At 38.2% G+C, this 21,123-nt stretch overlaps 3 protein-coding genes across 11 annotated transcripts in view; 2 read left to right on the top strand and 1 right to left on the bottom strand.

The window, feature by feature from the left end:
• Nucleotides 1–11,373: 11,373 nt before the first annotated feature.
• LOC124405542 lies at nt 11,374–14,810 on the top strand. 7 transcript variants are annotated; one of them, XM_046880539.1, is made up of 4 exons: nt 11,374–11,485; nt 12,380–12,564; nt 12,699–12,880; nt 12,994–14,810. In XM_046880539.1, the coding sequence occupies exons 2-4, from the start codon at nt 12,391–12,393 to the stop codon at nt 14,315–14,317; spliced, it is 1,680 nt and encodes a 559-aa protein (XP_046736495.1). In that variant the 5' UTR covers nt 11,374–11,485; nt 12,380–12,390; the 3' UTR covers nt 14,318–14,810. The 7 variants fall into 7 exon arrangements, with proteins under 7 accessions (XP_046736495.1, XP_046736492.1, XP_046736497.1 ...); XM_046880536.1 differs by lacking the exon at nt 11,374–11,485 and adding an exon at nt 11,493–11,694; XM_046880541.1 differs by lacking the exons at nt 11,374–11,485; nt 12,380–12,564 and adding exons at nt 11,493–11,694; nt 12,593–12,595.
• Nucleotides 12,691–21,123, bottom strand: part of LOC124405541 — a 176,443-nt gene continuing 168,010 nt past the window's right edge. The window contains exon 13 of one of the 2 annotated variants that reach the window (XM_046880531.1): nt 12,691–12,883. In XM_046880531.1, the coding sequence (XP_046736487.1) occupies nt 12,864–12,883 (20 nt within the window). In that variant the 3' untranslated portion in view covers nt 12,691–12,863. The remainder of the gene's footprint in view (nt 12,884–21,123) is intronic. The other variant, XM_046880534.1, reaches the window with a different exon arrangement.
• Nucleotides 15,635–20,359, top strand: LOC124405543 (eukaryotic initiation factor 4A-I). Of its 2 annotated transcripts, XR_006929120.1 has the most exons (8): nt 15,635–15,764; nt 16,464–16,581; nt 16,684–16,831; nt 17,195–17,304; nt 17,398–17,673; nt 17,931–18,382; nt 18,729–18,978; nt 20,298–20,359. XR_006929120.1 is itself a non-coding variant. In XM_046880543.1 (7 exons), exons 1-7 carry the CDS (start codon nt 15,742–15,744, stop codon nt 18,871–18,873), a joined length of 1,272 nt encoding a protein of 423 aa, XP_046736499.1. In that variant the 5' UTR covers nt 15,635–15,741; the 3' UTR covers nt 18,874–20,359. The 2 variants fall into 2 exon arrangements, 1 of the variants encoding a protein (XP_046736499.1); XM_046880543.1 differs by having other exon boundaries at nt 18,729–20,359.

Below are 21,123 nucleotides of genomic sequence, written 5' to 3' on the forward strand. Positions count from 1 at the left end.
TGCAGCACTTTTCAAAGTCGTCGAAATTTTCGCCAAAAATCCAAAGGGGTTAGCCTTACTTTTTTTGCGATTTTTGGAGCCGAAAATTTCTGGTCTCCGAATTGATTTGTATGACCGTTTCTTGGCTATTTGGAACCCCAGGAACACGAAAAACACATTAAAAAAAGCGTAGGACCAACAGCTGAGAAACGACGATGAAAATCTGCAGTTTTTCGGCTGTAACTTCTGACCCGTTAATCGCAGCGTATTGGGACTGCGCTTAATCGATTTCTCTCGGAAAATTACGTCGGAATAGTGCCCTAAAGAATTAATTGCAGCACTTTTCAAAGTGCTCGAAATTTTCGCCAAAAATCCAAAGGGGTTAGCCTTACTTTTTTTGCGATTTTTGGAGCCGAAAATTTCCGGTCTCCGAATTGATTTGTATGACCGTTTCTTGGCTAATTGGAACCCCAGGAACTCAAAAAACACATTAAAAAAAGCGTAGGATCAACAGCTGAGAAACGACGATGAAAATCTGCAGTTTTTCGGCTGTAACTTCTGACCCGTTCATCGCAGCGTATTGGGACTGCGCTCAATCGATTTTTCTTGAAAAATTACGTCGGAATAGTGCCCTGAAGAATTAATTGCAGCACTTTTCAAAGTCGTCGAAATTTTTGCCAAAAATCCAAAGGGGTTAGCCTTACTTTTTTTGCGATTTTTGGAGCCGAAAATTTCTGGTCTCCGAATAGATTTGTATGACCGTTTCTTGGCTAATTGGAACCCCAGGAACACGAAAAACACATTAAAAAAAGCGTAGGACCAACAGCTGAGAAACGACGATGATAATCTGCAGTTTTTCGGCTGTAACTTCTGACCCGTTAATCGCAGCGTATTGGGACTGCGCTTAATCGATTTCTTTCGGAAAATTACGTCGGAATAGTGCCCTAAAGAATTAATTGCAGCACTTTTCAAAGTCCTCGAAATTTTCGCCAAAAATCCAAAGGGGTTAGCCTTACTTTTTTTGCGATTTTTGGAGCTGAAAATTTTCGGTCTCCGAATTGATTTGTATGACCGTTTCTTGGCTAATTGGAACCCCAGAAACTCAAAAAACACATTAAAAAAAGCGTAGGATCAACAGCTGAGAAACGACGATGAAAATCTGCAGTTTTTCGGCTGTAACTTCTGACCCGTTAATCGCAGCGTATTGGGACTGCGCTTAATCGATTTCTCTCGGAAAATTACGTCGGAATAGTGCCCTAAAGAATTAATTGCAGCACTTTTCAAAGTCGTCGAAATTTTCGCCAAAAATCCAAAGGGGTTAGCCTTACTTTTTTTGCGATTTTTGGAGCCGAAAATTTCTGGTCTCCGAATTGATTTGTATGACCGTTTCTTACCTAATTGGAACCCCAGGAACTCGAAAAACACATTAAAAAAAGCGTAGGACCAACAGCTGAGAAATGAGGATGAAAATGTGCAGTTTTTTGGCTGTAACTTTTGACCCGTTAGTCGCAGCGTATTGGGACTGCGCTCAATCGATTTCTCTCGGAAAATTACGTCGGAATAGTGCCCTAAAGATTCAATTGCAGCACTTTCCAAAGTCGTCGAAATTTTCGCCAAAAATCCAAAGGGGTTAGCCTTACTTTTTTTTGCGATTTTTGGAGCCGAAAATTTCTCGTCTCCGAATTGATTTGTATGACCGTTTCTTGGCTAATTGGAACCCCAGGAACTCAAAAAACACATTGAAAAAAGCGTAGGATCAACAGCTGAGAAACGACGATGAAAATCTGCAGTTTTTCGGCTGTAACTTCTGACCCGTTAATCGCAGCGTATTGGGACTGCGCTCAATCGATTTCTCTCGGAAAATTACGTCGGAATAGTGCCCTAACGAATTAATTGCAGCACTTTTCAAAGTCGTCGGAATTTTCGCCAAAAATCCAAAGGGGTTCGCCTTACTTTTTTTGCGATTTTTGGAGCCGAAAATTTCTGGTCTCCGAATTGATTTGTATGACCGTTTCTTGGCTAATTGGAACCCCAGGAACACGAAAAACACATTAAAAAAAGCGTAGGACCAACAGCTGAGAAACGACGATGAAAATCTGCAGTTTTTCGGCTGTAACTTCTGACCCGTTAATCGCAGCGTATTGGGACTGCGCTTAATCGATTTCTCTCGGAAAATTACGTCGGAATAGTGCCCTAAAGAATCAATTGCAGCACTTTTCAAAGTTGTCGAAATTTTCGCCAAAAATCCAAAGGGGTTAGCCTTACTTTTTGTGCGATTTTTGGAGCCGAAAATTTCTGGTCTCCGAATTGATTTGTATGACCGTTTCTTAGCTAATTGGAACCCCAGGAACTCGAAAAACACTCTAAAAAAAGCGTAGGACCAACAGCTGAGAAATGACGATGAAAATGCGCAGTTTTTTGGCTGTAACTTTTGACCCGTTGATCGCAGCGTATTGGGACTGCGCTCAATCGATTTCTCTCGAAAAATTACGTCGGAATAGTGCCCCAAAGATTTAATTGCAGCACTTTTTAAAGTCGTCGAAATTTTCGCCAAAAATCCAAAGGGGTTAGCCTTACTTTTTTTTGCGATTTTTGGAGCCGAAAATTTCTGGTCTCCGAATTGATTTGTATGACCGTTTTTTGGCTAATTGGAACCCCAGGAACACGAAAAACACATTAAAAAAAGCGTAGGACCAACAGCTGAGAAACGACGATGAAAATCTGCAGTTTTTCGGCTGTAACTTCTGACCCGTTAATCGCAGCGTATTGGGACTGCGCTTAATCGATTTCTCTCGGAAAATTACGTCGGAATAGTGCCCTAAAGAATTAATTGCAGCACTTTTCAAAGTCGTCGAAATTTTCGCCAAAAATCCAAAGGGGTTAGCCTTACTTTTTTTGCGATTTTTGGAGCCGAAAATTTCTGGTCTCCGAATTGATTTGTATGACCGTTTCTTGGCTAATTGGAACCCCAGGAACTCAAAAAACACACTAAAAAAAGCGTAGGATCAACAGCTGAGAAACGACGATAAAAATCTGCAGTTTTTCGGCTGTAACTTTTGACCCGTTAATCGCAGCGTATTGGGACTGCGCTCAATCGATTTCTCTTGAAAAATTACGTCGGAATGGTGCCCTAAAGAATTATTTGCAGCACTTTTCAAAGTCGTTGAAATTTTCGCCAAAAATCCAAAGGGGTTAGCCTTACTTTTTTTTGCGATTTTTGGAGCCGAAAATTTCTCGTCTCCGAATTGATTTGTATGACCGTTTCTTGGCTAATTGGAACCCCAGGAACTCAAAAAACACATTAAAAAAGCGTAGGATCAACAGCTGAGAAACGACGATGAAAATCTGCAGTTTTTCGGCTGTAACTTCTGACCCGTTGATCGCAGCGTATTGGGACTGCGCTCAATCGATTTCTCTTGAAAAATTACGTCGAAATAGTGCCCTGAAGAATCAATTGCAGCACTTTTCAAAGTCGCCGAAATTTGCGCCAAAAATCCAAAGGGGTTAGCCTTATTTTTTTTGCGATTTTTGGAGCCGAAAATTCCTGGTCTCCGAATTGATTTGTATGACCGTTTCTTGGCTAATTGGAACCCCAGGAACTCGAAAAACACATTTAAAAAAGCGTAGGACCAACAGCTGAGAAATGACGATGAAAATGTGCAGTTTTTCGGCTGTAACTTTTGACCCGTTAATCGCAGCGTATTGGGACTGCGCATAATCGATTTCTCTCGGAAAATTACGTCGGAATAGAGCCCTAAAGAATTAATTGCAGCTCCTTTCAAAGTCCTCGAAATTTTCGCCAAAAATCCAAAGGGGTTAGCCTTACTTTTTTTGCGATTTTTGGAGCCGAAAATTTCTGGTCTCCGAATTGATTTGTATGACCGTTTCTTGGCTAATTGGAACCCCAGGAACTCAAAAAACACATTAAAAAAAGCGTAGGATCAACAGCTGAGAAACGACGATGAAAATCTGCAGTTTTTCGGCTGTAACTTCTGACCCGTTAATCGCAGCGTATTGGGACTGCGCTCAATCGATTTCTCTTGAAAAATTACGTCGGAATAGTGCCCTGAAGAATTAATTGCAGCACTTTTCAAAGTCGTCGAAATTTTCGCCAAAAATCCAAAGGGGTTAGCCTTACTTTTTTTGCGATTTTTGGAGCCGAAAATTTCTGGTCTTCGAATTGATTCGTATGACCGTTCCTTGGCTAATTGGAACCCCAGGAACACGAAAAACACATTAAAAAAAGCGTAGGATTAACAGCTGAGAAACGACGATGAAAATCTGCAGTTTTTCGGCTGTAACTTCTGACCCGTTAATCGCAGCGTATTGGGACTGCGCTCAATCGATTTCTCTTGAAAAATTACGTCGGAATAGTGCCCTGGAGAATTAATTGCAGCACTTTTCAAAGTCGTCGAAATTTTCGCCAAAAATCCAAAGGGGTTAGCCTTACTTTTTTTGCGATTTTTGGAGCCGAAAATTTCTGGTCTCCGAATTGATTTGTATGACCGTTTCTTGGCTATTTGGAACCCCAGGAACACGAAAAACACATTAAAAAAAGCGTAGGACCAACAGCTGAGAAACGACGATGAAAATCTGCAGTTTTTCGGCTGTAACTTCTGACCCGTTAATCGCAGCGTATTGGGACTGCGCTTAATCGATTTCTCTCGGAAAATTACGTCGGAATAGTGCCCTAAAGAATTAATTGCAGCACTTTTCAAAGTCGTCGAAATTTTCGCCAAAAATCCAAAGGGGTTAGCCTTACTTTTTTTGCGATTTTTGGAGCCGAAAATTTCTGGTCTCCGAATTGATTTGTATGACCGTTTCTTGGCTAATTGGAACCCCAGGAACTCAAAAAACACATTAAAAAAAGCGTAGGATCAACAGCTGAGAAACGACGATAAAAATCTGCAGTTTTTCGGCTGTAACTTTTGACCCGTTAATCGCAGCGTATTGGGACTGCGCTCAATCGATTTCTCTTGAAAAATTACGTCGGAATGGTGCCCTAAAGAATTATTTGCAGCACTTTTCGAAGTCGTTGAAATTTTCGCCAAAAATCCAAAGGGGTTAGCCTTACTTTTTTTTGCGATTTTTGGAGCCGAAAATTTCTCGTCTCCGAATTGATTTGTATGACCGTTTCTTGGCTAATTGGAACCCCAGGAACTCAAAAAACACATTAAAAAAGCGTAGGATCAACAGCTGAGAAACGACGATGAAAATCTGCAGTTTTTCGGCTGTAACTTCTGACCCGTTGATCGCAGCGTATTGGGACTGCGCTCAATCGATTTCTCTTGAAAAATTACGTCGAAATAGTGCCCTGAAGAATTAATTGCAGCACTTTTCAAAGTCGCCGAAATTTGCGCCAAAAATCCAAAGGGGTTAGCCTTATTTTTTTTGCGATTTTTGGAGCCGAAAATTCCTGGTCTCCGAATTGATTTGTATGACCGTTTCTTGGCTAATTGGAACCCCAGGAACTCGAAAAACACATTTAAAAAAGCGTAGGACCAACAGCTGAGAAATGACGATGAAAATGTGCAGTTTTTCGGCTGTAACTTTTGACCCGTTAATCGCAGCGTATTGGGACTGCGCATAATCGATCTCTCTCGGAAAATTACGTCGGAATAGAGCCCTAAAGAATTAATTGCAGCTCCTTTCAAAGTCCTCGAAATTTTCGCCAAAAATCCAAAGGGGTTAGCCTTACTTTTTTTGCGATTTTTGGAGCCGAAAATTTCTGGTCTCCGAATTGATTTGTATGACCGTTTCTTGGCTAATTGGAACCCCAGGAACTCAAAAAACACATTAAAAAAAGCGTAGGATCAACAGCTGAGAAACGACGATGAAAATCTGCAGTTTTTCGGCTGTAACTTCTGACCCGTTAATCGCAGCGTATTGGGACTGCGCTCAATCGATTTCTCTTGAAAAATTACGTCGGAATAGTGCCCTGAAGAATTAATTGCAGCACTTTTCAAAGTCGTCGAAATTTTCGCCAAAAATCCAAAGGGGTTAGCCTTACTTTTTTTGCGATTTTTGGAGCCGAAAATTTCTGGTCTTCGAATTGATTTGTATGACCGTTCCTTGGCTAATTGGAACCCCAGGAACACGAAAAACACATTAAAAAAAGCGTAGGACCAACAGCTGAGAAACGACGATGAAAATCTGCAGTTTTTCGGCTGTAACTTCTGACCCGTTAATCGCAGCGTATTGGGACTGCGCTCAATCGATTTCTCTTGAAAAATTACGTCGGAATAGTGCCCTGAAGAATTAATTGCAGCACTTTTCAAAGTCGTCGAAATTTTCGCCAAAAATCCAAAGGGGTTAGCCTTACTTTTTTTGCGATTTTTGGAGCCGAAAATTTCTGGTCTCCGAATTGATTTGTATGACCGTTTCTTGGCTAATTGGAACCCCAGGAACTCAAAAAACACATTAAAAAAAGCGTAGGATCAACAGCTGAGAAACGACGATGAAAATCTGCAGTTTTTCGGCTGTAACTTCTGACCCGTTAATCGCAGCGTATTGGGACTGCGCATAATCGATTTCTCTCGGAAAATTACGTCGGAATAGTGCCCTAAAGAATTAATTGCAGCTCTTTTCAAAGTCCTCGAAATTCTCGCCAAAAATCCAAAGGGGTTAGCCTTACCTTTTTTGCGATTTTTGGAGCCGAAAATTTCTGGTCTCCGAATTGATTTGTATGACCGTTTCTTGGCTAATTGGAACCCCAGGAACTCAAAAAACACATTAAAAAAGCGTAGGATCAACAGCTGAGAAACGACGATGAAAATCTGCAGTTTTTCGGCTGTAACTTCTGACCCGTTGATCGCAGCGTATTGGGACTGCGCTCAATCGATTTCTCTTGAAAAATTACGTCGAAATAGTGCCCTGAAGAATTAATTGCAGCACTTTTCAAAGTTGCCGAAATTTGCGCCAAAAATCCAAAGGGGTTAGCCTTATTTTTTTTGCGATTTTTGGAGCCGAAAATTCCTGGTCTCCGAATTGATTTGTATGACCGTTTCTTGGCTAATTGGAACCCCAGGAACTCGAAAAACACATTTAAAAAAGCGTAGGACCAACAGCTGAGAAATGACGATGAAAATGTGCAGTTTTTCGGCTGTAACTTTTGACCCGTTAATCGCAGCGTATTGGGACTGCGCATAATCGATTTCTCTCGGAAAATTACGTCGGAATAGAGCCCTAAAGAATTAATTGCAGCTCCTTTCAAAGTCCTCGAAATTTTCGCCAAAAATCCAAAGGGGTTAGCCTTACTTTTTTTGCGATTTTTGGAGCCGAAAATTTCTGGTCTCCGAATTGATTTGTATGACCGTTCCTTGGCTAATTGGAACCCCAGGAACACGAAAAACACATTAAAAAAAGCGTAGGACCAACAGCTGAGAAACGACGATGAAAATCTGCAGTTTTTCGGCTGTAACTTCTGACCCGTTAATCGCAGCGTATTGGGACTGCGCTCAATCGATTTCTCTTGAAAAATTACGTCGGAATAGTGCCCTGAAGAATTAATTGCAGCACTTTTCAAAGTCGTCGAAATTTTTGCCAAAAATCCAAAGGGGTTAGCCTTACTTTTTTTGCGATTTTTGGAGCCGAAAATTTCTGGTCTCCGAATTGATTTGTATGACCGTTTCTTGGCTAATTGGAACCCCAGGAACTCAAAAAACACATTAAAAAAAGCGTAGGATCAACAGCTGAGAAACGACGATGAAAATCTGCAGTTTTTCGGCTGTAACTTCTGACCCGTTAATCGCAGCGTATTGGGACTGCGCATAATCGATTTCTCTCGGAAAATTACGTCGGAATAGTGCCCTAAAGAATTAATTGCAGCTCTTTTCAAAGTCCTCGAAATTCTCGCCAAAAATCCAAAGGGGTTAGCCTTACCTTTTTTGCGATTTTTGGAGCCGAAAATTTCTGGTCTCCGAATTGATTTGTATGACCGTTTCTTGGCTAATTGGAACCCCAGGAACTCAAAAAACACATTAAAAGAAGCGTAGGATCAACAGCTGAGAAATGACGATGAAAATCTGCAGTTTTTCGGCTGTAACTTCTGACCCGTTAATCGCAGCGTATTGGGACTGCGCTCAATCGATTTCTCTTGAAAAATTACGTCGGAATGGTGCCCTGAAGAATTAATTGCAGCACTTTTCAAAGTTGTCGAAATTTTCGCCAAAAATCCAAAGGGGTTAGCCTTACTTTTTTTGCGATTTTTGGAGCCGAAAATTTCTGGTCTCCGAATTGATTTGTATGACCGTTTCTTAGCTAATTGGAACCCCAGGAACTCGAAAAACACATTAAAAAAAGCGTAGGACGAACAGCTGAGAAATGACGATGAAAATGTGCAGTTTTTTGGCTGTAACTTTTGACCCGTTAGTCGCAGCGTATTGGGACTGCGCTCAATCGATTTCTCTCGAAAAATTACGTCGGAATAGTGCCCTAAAGATTCAATTGCAGCACTTTCCAAAGTCGTTGAAATTTTCGCCAAAAATCCAAAGGGGTTAGCCTTACTTTTTTTTGCGATTTTTGGAGCCGAAAATTTCTCGTCTCCGAATTGATTTGTATGACCGTTTCTTGGCTAATTGGAACCCCAGGAACTCAAAAAACACATTGAAAAAAGCGTAGGATCAACAGCTGAGAAACGACGATGAAAATCTGCAGTTTTTCGGCTGTAACTTCTGACCCGTTAATCGCAGCGTATTGGGACTGCGCTCAATCGATTTCTCTCGGAAAATTACGTCGGAATAGTGCCCTAACGAATTAATTGCAGCACTTTTCAAAGTCGTCGAAATTTTCGCCAAAAATCCAAAGGGGTTAGCCTTACTTTCTTTGCGATTTTTGGAGCCGAAAATTTCTGGTCTCCGAATTGATTTGTATGACCGTTTCTTGGCTAATTGAAACCCCAGGAACACAAAAAACACATTAAAAAAAGCGTAGGACCAACAGCTGAGAAACGACGATGAAAATCTGCAGTTTTTCGGCTGTAACTTCTGACCCGTTAATTGCAGCGTATTGGGACTGCGCTTAATCGATTTCTCTCGGAAAATTACGTCGGAATAGTGCCCTAACGAATCAATTGCAGCACTTTTCAAAGTCGTCGAAATTTTCGCCAAAAATCCAAAGGGGTTAGCCTTACTTTTTTTGCGATTTTTGGAGCCGAAAATTTCTGGTCTCCGAATTGATTTGTATGACCGTTTCTTGGCTAATTGGAACCCCAGGAACACGAAAAACACATTAAAAAAAGCGTAGGACCAACAGCTGAGAAACGACGATGAAAATCTGCAGTTTTTCGGCTGTAACTTCTGACCCGTTAATCGCAGCGTATTTGGACTGCGCTTAATCGATTTCTCTCGGAAAATTACGTCGGAATAGTGCCCTAAAGAATTAATTGCAGCACTTTTCAAAGTCGTCGAAATTTTCGCCAAAAATCCAAAGGGGTTAGCCTTACTTTTTTTGCGATTTTTGGAGCCGAAAATTTCTGGTCTCCGAATTGATTTGTATGACCGTTTCTTGGCTAATTGGAACCCCAGGAACTCAAAAAACACATTAAAAAAAGCGTAGGATCAACAGCTGAGAAACGACGATAAAAATCTGCAGTTTTTCGGCTGTAACTTTTGACCCGTTAATCGCAGCGTATTGGGACTGCGCTTAATCGATTTCTCTCGGAAAATTACGTCGGAATAGTGCCCTAAAGAATTAATTGCAGCACTTTTCAAAGTCCTCGAAATTTTCGCCAAAAATCCAAAGGGGTTAGCCTTACTTTTTTTGCGATTTTTGGAGCTGAAAATTTTCGGTCTCCGAATTGATTTGTATGACCGTTTCTTGGCTAATTGGAACCCCAGGAACTCAAAAAACACATTAAAAAAAGCGTAGGATCAACAGCTGAGAAACGACGATGAAAATCTGCAGTTTTTCGGCTGTAACTTCTGACCCGTTAATCGCAGCGTATTGGGACTGCGCTCAATCGATTTCTCTTGAAAAATCACGTCGGAATAGTGCCTGAAGAATTAATTGCAGCACTTTTCAAAGTCGTCGAAATTTTCGCCAAAAATCCAAAGGGGTTAGCCTTACTTTTTTTGCGATTTTCGGAGCCGAAAATTTCTGGTCTCCGAATTGATTTGTATGACCGTTTCTTGGCTAATTGGAACCCCAGGAACACGAAAAACACATTAAAAAAAGCGTAGGACCAACAGCTGAGAAACGACGATGAAAATCTGCAGTTTTTCGGCTGTAACTTCTGACCCGTTAATCGCAGCGTATTGGGACTGCGCTTAATCGATTTCTCTCGGAAAATTACGTCGGAATAGTGCCCTAAAGAATTAATTGCAGCACTTTTCAAAGTCCTCGAAATTTTCGCCAAAAATCCAAAGGGGTTAGCCTTACTTTTTTTGCGATTTTTGGAGCCGAAAATTTCCGGTCTCCGAATTGATTTGTATGACCGTTTCTTGGCTAATTGGAACCCCAGGAACTCAAAAAACACATTAAAAAAAGCGTAGGATCAACAGCTGAGAAACGACGATGAAAATCTGCAGTTTTTCGGCTGTAACTTCTGACCCGTTAATCGCAGCGTATTGGGACTGCGCTCAATCGATTTCTCTTGAAAAATTACGTCGGAATAGTGCCCTTAAGAATTAATTGCAGCACTTTTCAAAGTCGTCGAAATTTTCGCCAAAAATCCAAAGGGGTTAGCCTTACTTTTTTTGCGATTTTTGGAGCCGAAAATTTCTGGTCTCCGAATTGATTTGTATGACCGTTTCTTGGCTAATTGGAACCCCAGGAACTCGAAAAACACATTAAAAAAAGCGTAGGACCAACAGCTGAGAAACGACGATGAAAATCACTTATGTACCCATATTTCCCAAAATGTGACGATAGATAAAATAATCTCCCGTGTGTAATTTCCCAATTAGTTGTCCCTCGTTGAATCCCTCCACCCGGTGCATACGAAAATCAATACGTACAAACCTAATAAACTATAAATAAAATTTAATCCAATCTAAGTGACGCAGAAATAAAGAAATGGCATAAATACTACGTATGTACAATTGCGATCTTGTAGAATCCGTGCCGTTTCTCTATTTCTGCGTCAAGTGAAAATGCGTTGGAGCGTTCTTGTTCAGATTAGTGTATAGAATAGGGCTGGAAAGCTCGCTCTCGCTTTTGAAATTTGCGACCCGCGATATTTGGAGATATACCATACGACACGTCGAAATCGACCTGGGCACCCCCATAATTCTATGATTTCCGCTAGAAATGTCAACGCCAACGCGTGTCTCTGTCACAGACTTGTCTTCGTCCATAGGCTTGTATCCATGAGCGCTAGAGGTCGCAACCATATACCGCAAGCAACAGTTTTATTAATAGCCAATTCCATGCCAATACGCAACAATTCATTCACTCTCAAGCGTTTGATAATAAAGATAGGGATGAGCATTTATTCCGAGACTGCGCAGTGGCTTGAGGCGTGTCGAGAAAACGGTAGCGATCACATGATTACACTGGAAATTGCCACGTCCGTTTATTAAAAATATATTCGTATTTCACTTGCTGATTAATGTAAACTGATAGCCGTGAGTCTGATGACTAGCCATCAGTTTCTCGATGATCCTCCGAGCGTGTTGATAACAGCTATTCGCTGCTATTGTTCTATTGACAGGTGCGGATTTTACCCTGGGCAGAAATTGACAACAACTGCCAATGTGTGCCCTAACTTACCAAAATGTACGATAGTTCAAGAATCAAGCATTCGTGTAAATTGCTACTTACATATACTATCTGTAATTATGTTTACCCAAGTTTTATTGTTTTACCCTATCGGCGTGAGCGTCGGCATGAGTATCACGTCACAATAGAGTTCTAGATAATTACTCAACGCGATATACTGCTCCGAAAAATTAAGTACTTAGATCAATGTTATCAATTCAAGCAGTATGACCTCCAACTTCAAATTTGTATTTTTATTCATGTAGTGGTTCTCTGTTTAACATAATTACCAAATTGCAAGAGTACAACAATCATCAGTATCTCGTTAACAATCAAGTATCAGGAGCTAATGGTATCGAAATAATGCAGTAATTAAATTATAATATTGCAATTGCAACACTTTTCATCATACCTTATAATGTAATGACCTATAAGAAATACATGTATACATTTATAATTTAGTGCATTAAAATTTTGTTTTAGAGTCAATTTGTGGATGATTCTTTTACTGAAGATAAATCACAAATATATATATATATATTTATATACGTTCCTCAAAGAATTGTAACATAAGATATTATAATTATATACACAGTAATTGTTGTACGAATAGTCTAATAGTACTTTATAATCTATCATTATACATAGGTGAAGATATCGCATTGTCGTAATTACATAGTAGAGGTTGATCAAAATTTTACAGAATTCCACAAAATGCATGGTGTAACACGAATTGTTATATTTTGCACACTGACTACTGTTCTGCCTGTCATGTTACTGGTAATTCCGTTGTATCTGCGTCACAGCTTATATGCCAGCGTTGTATACACAGTAGCAGAGTCCGATGTAATCGAAATTGAAGATGGAATTTCCACAATATTTTGCTCTGTAAGATAATAAAGAAGAATTGTTTCAGACAGTGAATATATCATTTTATGAAATTAGAATAAATAGAAAATACGACGAATACAGCTTTTTAATTTAATAATATTTCAATTATTCAGAGTTAATTTTACTCACAGGAGCACACTTTGACAATGAACACACCGTTCCATGCATTCCAAGTACCTGAGCGACCAGAGGTAACATCGTATCGAAAGCATTTGAGACTCAAGAAGAGCATGACATTGCCTGACGACACCTTGGAGTATTGGGGCTTCTATCTTCTCAAAGGAGCAACCGTAGCTCTATCTGTTTGTTCCAGGTACTATGAAAAAGAAAACAAACTTATATCATTAATTTATGTACATGCAATTAATAGTTTCGACAACATAAAAGCTTCCAGTTTTAATTTGTACCTAATTCTATTGTTCTCAGATTCCCAGGTGGATCTATACTTGTTATTAAAGGAGACAGAAGTCTGCGAACTTGCGGTATAATGGAACACACTGATCAGAAAGTTTTGAATGAAGAAAATTACCTACTCATGTCGAAACAAGTTCACGTTACTGTTGAATCAAATGCTCAAAAAATGAGTGGGCAATTATCGATGAATAATAAGAAAGCTAATCAAACTGTATCAACACCTCATTCCGACAGTCTAATCGATCCACACAATAAAAACCAGCTAAAATTTCGTGGAAAAACCAATATGGACAGAAGTAATGTTCGTGACCAAATGAATCCAACAAATCATCCAATTCCCAAAAGTATCACCGGCTTAGACTTATCTCAAGTCTCAAACAATACAGATCTTCAAATAGCGTTGTTACAAGAGGCGGCTATTAGTCATATACAAAAACATTCTACCGTTCATGAAAGTTCCACTCAAAAAGGTATCGACAAGCTTAGGCACAGGCTAAAAAAAATGCATTATATCAATAACAAGTGGGATAACAAGAATGGAACTAAAAATTCAACTTCTGATGATCAGAAAAGAAAAGAAAAAGTACTGCAACCACAAGATATTGATCGCAGGAGTCTAAAGAAACGTGGAACACATTCCCGTAATAAAGAATTGTTCTCAGAGCGTGAAGAACATATACGCAAGTTGGAAACCGAGTTAAACTCTTATTCTGAAGGAATAAATATTGAGGATGATGGAATAGAAACTGAAAACAACAAACACCATGTAGATAAAAGACAACCGAAGGCCATTGAGCCATCGGTGTTATTAGATAGAGGAGTAGAACATGGTGGTAATGCTTTCAATTTTACAAGTACAGACGAAGATTCATCCGTTTCAAGTTTTGAAAATGGTTTGCTAACATGCTACAATGGACAAATATTGCTTACTCAGGAATTTGATCCCTCTGAATTATGTACGAACGTTAGTTTCTTAGTAAACAGCAAGCGGATCCATACTCAACACGATGTCGTAGAAAGTGGCTACTACTACTACATATTCTACAGTGATAATGATTATGTTTCAAACGATATGCATGCCATTTTCGATATATACAAGCCAACTTATCAATTCGAAAATGTCACTGAGTCATGTATTAATCAAACTGAATGTTCATTTCGTATTGCATTACTCTCCGGAGATCGTGTTGTTGTAGAAATACCAACTAGGAATGGAATCGATCGCGAAGATAACAACATGACGCTGCTTACTTCAACTTGTTATCCCAGAATGGGAATGTATACTGTGTTTCCAATTACTGTCCTGCTGTTAATACTAGGGTGCGCTTTTCTATGAAACAGCGTCTAAATGTTCTTCGCGCAGCTCAATAGTTATGTTGATACAACAATTGATTAATTGTTATTTTCTTGCGCCATGAGCACGTAAAAAATTTTGATATTTATATTTTGTATGCAGTCTGACGTTGAAACACCTACGAAAAATATCTGTTTGTAAATTCTACAATTTTCGTAAAGCACATTCGTGTATTGAAATTTATTTTTTCAAGTTATAACTTTGGACAAAATCACTTTGTATTTTGAACGGTTCACCAAAACTATTTTAATACATCGAATTTGAGACATTTCTTCCATCACGAAGGTATGCAATGATCAAAAAATCATCAGAAGAATTTGTTAATTCCGAAACGATTCGAATACAACAATATGTGTGGCAGGTTGTGATAAAGGTTGTAAGCAAAGACGATGTTATGTTTATAAATATTTATGTAATTTTAAAACTACTTATACACTTGTTGAATAAAAATTATTATTTTACACAGAGTCTCAAATCTATTGAAAGTTTTAAGTTACATATTATCCATTAATTGTAAACTGCAGCATAAAAAGTTATTCAAATTTAAGTATACTATTCGACAAGAATTGTTATCATCACATTCAGATTTGTTGAGTTTGAACAGGGCAGCGATGGTTAAAAAATATTTTTCTTCACATGTTATACTCACAATAAAAACAAAACTGGATCTGTTGCCAAAGGCTTCTATGCCTAGCTTGTACCTCTTGAACGTAATTGATCGTTCCAGTTCTGTGAAAAATAAATAAATAAATAGTAGCACATTTTGGCCCCAATATTTACATCGCGAGATATCGTGTGGTAATTCATATTCTAACTAAAAACCAAAAAGTGAAGCAAACACCTTTTAAAAGTGTACGAGTGATGTGTTTATTGGCTTTGTGAAACGTTTAAGCATATTATTTATAAAGAAAGCAAATTATCAGGCCAAATGTACGCGCATATAACCATGACATTACGTAGGAAAGTTTATTGTGAAATAACAACGGATCAATAATGCATAAAATGAGAATTTCTTCATCAAATTAAAAACCCACAGTTTCCGTCGTGAATTATTAGTGGTGAGAAATTTTGAGTTTAGCGCTATTCAGTACCGCTCGTCCTCTCCCGCGCAAGGAGACCTGGGTAATGACGTAGCTTCCTTTTATGCGCAGAAACATAAAAGTTTTATAAAAATAATCTAAAATAATAATATCGGTATAAAATATACTAAAAATTTGAAAAAAAGTAATAAATAAACAAATTTATTGAACCTCTCAAGAGTACTACGAACGATTTTAAACAAATTTATTACTCACAACATCGTCTAGTCTGCAGCGCCGTTAGTTGGCGGACGGCGTGCGTGCGTAGGAAATTCCCCGTGACGCAATAAGACTTCGTCCTTTCCGTCGCGCTACTGTGAGTGGAACATGTCGTATACGTCCGAAAGAAGGTAAGTTAAATTTTTATAACCATTTAAACCGCCTGAAATCAGCACTGAATCGATTAATAATACGAAGCTAACGGGAGCGAGTAAATATCCACCCAAAATTAACACGATTCTAACCGTAATCGGCTCGATGTTATATTTTTGCAAAATGAATCTGCGGTGGCGGCGATGATGATGCACGAGCGCAGGCCGCCTGACAACATGGCGTGCGATCAAACTTTGGCATTTTCGGATAATTTCGCTCCCCATTACTGCTGCATTTCATTCCGACTACTCCCATAGCATTTTATTTTCATTCTTAAGTCCAAATATCAAGTCCCTATAATCGATTCACCGTGCTTTGAGTCACGGCGACATACCCGTTGTTAATTTCGACAATTGTCTTACTCACGTGTCAGTCGTATTTCTTCTTGCCACTTCTTTTTGCATTCATTAACAGAAGACGGTGAGCCACGCTATTGCAGTTTACCTTTTACTTTATTCTTTTATTCTTATCTTGTCACTAAATCGCGTCTTAGTCGTACGGACTTTCCGATAACTTGGAATACTTTTTGGTTTTTCTCCTGGCATACCTATGCATCCGTTTTCATTATCTGGGATTTATGATTCATCTGACCTTAAGCAATGACTGCAGTGTGTCTGCTAAACATGACCCATTCTTTCTTTATGCACAATGGCTAAGGAGGTAAAGTTATTTTGTAGAAACGAAGATCAATGGTCGGGCGACTCTAAAAATGGTCCGAGCGAAAGCGAGCAGCCCGCCTATGATGGCCCTCCGGGAATGGATCCCGATGGCATCATCGAATCCAATTGGGAAGTTGTAAGTTTACCAGTATTTGATTTGAATTGGCAAAACTTCGTCAACAAATTATTGTTCTCATGAGCACGTCACTTGATTTTTGTTATTTACACAATTTAACAGGTCGTTGATAACTTTGATGACATGAACTTGAAAGAAGAGTTGCTGCGTGGAATATATGCTTATGGATTCGAGAAACCATCGGCTATTCAACAGCGTGCTATCCTTCCTTGTGTCAAAGGTCATGATGTCATTGCCCAAGCCCAGTCTGGTAAGAACGAAAATTGCTTATCTGTTGAAGCAGGCATTGGATTAACGATTCTCTGTAGAACTCACAAGCAAAGATAATCAAGGTCTTTTATCAATCCATAATTACAGGCATCATGCTTTCTCGATTTTACAAACCCGTACCGAACTTATTCTCATATTCCCAAAACCATTGATAAGAGTTTCCAATTGAGTATTTTTTTTTTTTTTCTTGTTAATTCATTGCTGTATCATTAATTATGACGTCATATCTGTTAATACAAATTAGTTAGCTATGATGACACAAACACGATCACTCGTTTATTTCTGACCTCTTCCCTCCTAAATCATATTTATTATTATTAAATCATTATATCTTATTTTACAGGAACTGGGAAAACGGCAACCTTCTCAATTTCTATTCTGCAACAGATAGATACCAGTATTCGTGAGTGCCAGGCTTTGATTTTGGCACCAACTCGAGAGCTTGCTCAACAGGTGTGTAGATTTGAGAGGATTTGTGGCGATAGTCATCGTGTTGAATCCAATAACTCTATTTAATCATGAATATTTCCACGATTTTTGCTACAGATTCAGAAAGTAGTTATTGCCTTGGGTGATTTTATGCAAGCACAATGCCATGCCTGTATTGGAGGAACGAACGTACGTGATGATATGCGTAAATTGGAGCAGGGCATTCACGTTGTTGTTGGCACTCCAGGTCGCGTTTACGACATGATCAGTCGACATTCATTGCGTGCAAACAGCATTAAGTTGTTCGTATTGGATGAAGCCGACGAGATGCTTTCCCGTGGGTTTAAAGATCAAATTCACGATGTATTCAAGCTACTTCCGACCGAAGTTCAGGTATGTATCGAAAAAAAATTTCTCCCTAGAAAATATCAAAGTCATTCTTGTATAGAATATTCCACTGTTATTTCATTGAGTAAATAATAATTATGTTTTAATTATCATTTCAAGTATTTCAGGATTTCTTTGACTTATATTTTCTTAGCCATTATTTCTTACAAAATTGAATGCTATCGAATCTGAAACTCTAAATCTATTTACACACAGATATTATAAACATAAGATTAATTGGTTATTTTTAATTATCATTCCAGGTGATACTGCTTTCGGCAACAATGCCTGCGGACGTGCTTGACGTGTCAAAGTGTTTCATGAGAAACCCAATTCGTATATTGGTGAAGAAGGAAGAATTGACGTTGGAGGGTATTAAACAATTCTTTATATACGTCGAGCGTGAAGATTGGAAACTGGAAACACTTTGCGATCTGTACGACACGTTAAGTATTACACAGGCGGTTATTTTCTGCAACACGCGGCGTAAGGTAGACTGGCTTACTGACAATATGCATCATCGTGATTTCACCGTATCGGCGATGCACGGTGACATGGAACAGAAAGAGCGTGACGTCATTATGAGACAATTCCGTACTGGATCTTCCAGAGTTCTCATTACCACTGATTTGCTAGCTCGTGGTATTGACGTCCAACAAGTTTCCCTTGTCATTAACTACGATCTACCTTCCAACCGAGAAAACTATATTCACAGGTAATTTTGATTTCGAACATCAGTCAAAGACTTCAAGTTTCATATGATATGCGACTTGATGAGTATAACCTGTTTAGTGTTAAATCATATTGTTGTTACCTGTTTCACGCAATTTACAGAGGCAGAATAACTTCAAATATTTTTTATAGAAATAGTTTTTCACGAAAATCAGAATCTGATTTTGAAAATACGAAATTCTCTAGGACTTATTGTTTAGATTGAATATATTGACTACAGGGTTTGAATATGCACTATAAAAATTATTGGGGTGCTTCGAGTGTACTTGAAAATTTTAGCCAAATGTTGTCCTGAGCATCAGTCACTAACAAAATCTCTATTTTTATAGAATTGGACGCGGTGGACGATTTGGCCGTAAGGGAGTAGCTATAAACTTTGTCACAGAGGATGACAAGCGTACCCTCAAGGATATCGAGCAGTTCTATAACACCCATATCGACGAGATGCCAATGAACGTTGCAGATTTGATCTAAAAACCAAAAATCTGACTAATTATTGGCTATAATCAATAATAATTCATTATAATACAAATAAAAAGTGGCAAAATAAGAGCTCTCAACCTTGATCTCTCTGATGGTGTGAGTATACAGAAGCGACTGCTTGTTTACCTGTTCATTACGGGTTTTCGAGCGAATTTACATATACATAATATTGATATTTATACATTGTACGGTTCGCCGGCATAGGAAAAAATAATCAATTGCAAGTAATAATAATATTAATAATAAAAAGGGATATTCTGCACGCGTGCGCGCATCCGACATCCCGGCATCTCGCGATTTTTATTTGAGGGCCTTGGATAAAGTCTAATAAATAATATTCAACGTTTGTTATCTGTAATAATTGTAGAATCGTTCTTATATATCTAGAATAGCTCTACCAATAGCTTGTGTTCTTTTACCTATTATTGGTGAGTGAATAATAATATATAACATAATTGTTGTTTGATTTTTTTTCTTTTGTTTTTATTTTCTCTTACATTCTGATTCTAGTATATGAGTTTTCAAAAAAGAAAAAAAAATAATAATAGAATTGCAATCTGCGCGCATTATCTGCATAAGAGCGAATTGTTTTTCACTTAATTTTTAACATTGTTTTAAATTTACTTCAAATAGTATTCGTGTAAACTTTAAGGATATTGAATATTAGGTGTTCACAGTAATCGCTACATTATTCCAACTGGTAGTTATTAACGCTTCAGTAAAATTTTAGAGGATTCATATTGACATAGATGAAAAACATTTTATTCACCGTTGCTTCTCGTCCTGCTCTTGTCACAAGGTGTTTTCACTGTATTTGTCACAGTGAGATGATTCACGAAATGTTCCCTACCTCCGAAAACCGATTTTTTTCCACTACTACCCCCATAAATCGATTCCTTCTGATAATTCCGCTCTTCGTCTCTTCTGTCCATCGTTTCACTCGCTGCAATTGGGACGGTAGTTTATATTACTGTAAAATGATATCCTCCTATCACTATGTGATTTCAATAATCCTACTACCGCGACTCCGACTTGTTTGTCTGGGCAGAGGTTTAGTTGGGTATTGGAAAGGCTATTTTAATCACAAACGCTGCAGAAGGAGAACTTTTTTTTTTTTTTGAGAATGCTTAGAATCGCATATGAATTTTTTGTATAATTCTATCTATACTAGCAATACGATATTTCAAATAAAGTAATAAATACCTTAATCTGAATCTTTATTACATTTACAGCGATTTTCTCATTTCGTGTTTTGTGTCGTGGCTGTTCCAATAATTCCATAATGAAACCCTGAATGGACAAACTGAAACTGCTGGGAATTATTATTATTATATTCCTCTACGATTTGTCGCACATTATTATAAAATGCAAGAAGAGCGGAAACAAATTTCACAAATTGTTACTTGTATTTCCAGGCGGTTTTGGACAGTCCACCAGCGGGGAGATATTTTTGGAAATAAAGACCAAATTTCCTAATTGATATGCTATTTATATTAAACTTTATTGTATTGATACCTCCTAAACTTCCGCCCTCCATACAAATATCACGCTACTTGCTGTACATTTCAAATGAACTTATAACGCGTCATTTTATTTTTCTATTATCAATTATGTTATATACAGTTTCTCTTATATTTGTACAAATTTAATATTTTGTTCTTTGCTTTGTTACATCAAGTTTTACCTTATCACTTGACAATGTGTAAAAAATTCTACAGATCGTAATTATTTTATATTTTGTCAATAAAGCTTTGTGCGAACTTCCACATACTGCATTCAATTCGATTTTTCCTTTTTTCATTCTTGCGTAATATTTCTTTTATGGTATTTTCCCGTAAGAAAAAAGATTAGAAATAAGCAAAACCGGCAGTTATTTTGATTTGGTGTAAGCTACAGGTTGCCTAAAACCGCCAACACTTGTCAAATTGTAGGCCGCGTTCTACTATATTACCCTCAATTTGAAAATCATTAAAAATTAAAACACGGATTAAATCTAGCATGCGTAACTTCTGATTTTTGTTTGTATCATATTGCTTGTAAATGAATGGAGTTTGAATAAAATCGATACCGAATCCTTAAAGGTATACAAAATGAATTTCTATCTCTTGGAGGATCGAATTCAACTGTGACTACAGTCAGTTACGGGGCAATCGGTCATGGTGATGATCTCAGCGCAAGTTGCGGATAGTAAAAAAACTCAATTAACTGATCGGGGTCGTTCTATTTCTGTAAATTTTCTAA

The sequence above is a fragment of the Diprion similis genome, chromosome 4 (assembly GCF_021155765.1).
Source record: "Diprion similis isolate iyDipSimi1 chromosome 4, iyDipSimi1.1, whole genome shotgun sequence".
NCBI classification, from domain to species: domain Eukaryota; kingdom Metazoa; phylum Arthropoda; class Insecta; order Hymenoptera; family Diprionidae; genus Diprion; species Diprion similis.

Bases quoted from the DNA above. Each gene is read 5' to 3' on its own strand.
- LOC124405543 (XM_046880543.1), top strand. From the start codon at position 15,742: ATGTCGTATACGTCCGAAAGAAG. The intron at 17,674-17,930 runs GTATGTATCGAA...TTATCATTCCAG, and splicing joins TACTTCCGACCGAAGTTCAG to GTGATACTGCTTTCGGCAAC. The intron at 18,383-18,728 runs GTAATTTTGATT...CTATTTTTATAG, and splicing joins CGAGAAAACTATATTCACAG to AATTGGACGCGGTGGACGAT.
- LOC124405542 (XM_046880539.1), top strand. From the start codon at position 12,391: ATGCATGGTGTAACACGAATTGTTATATTTTGCACACTGACTACTGTT. The intron at 12,565-12,698 runs GTAAGATAATAA...TTTTACTCACAG, and splicing joins TTTCCACAATATTTTGCTCT to GAGCACACTTTGACAATGAA. The intron at 12,881-12,993 runs GTACTATGAAAA...TATTGTTCTCAG, and splicing joins GCTCTATCTGTTTGTTCCAG to ATTCCCAGGTGGATCTATAC.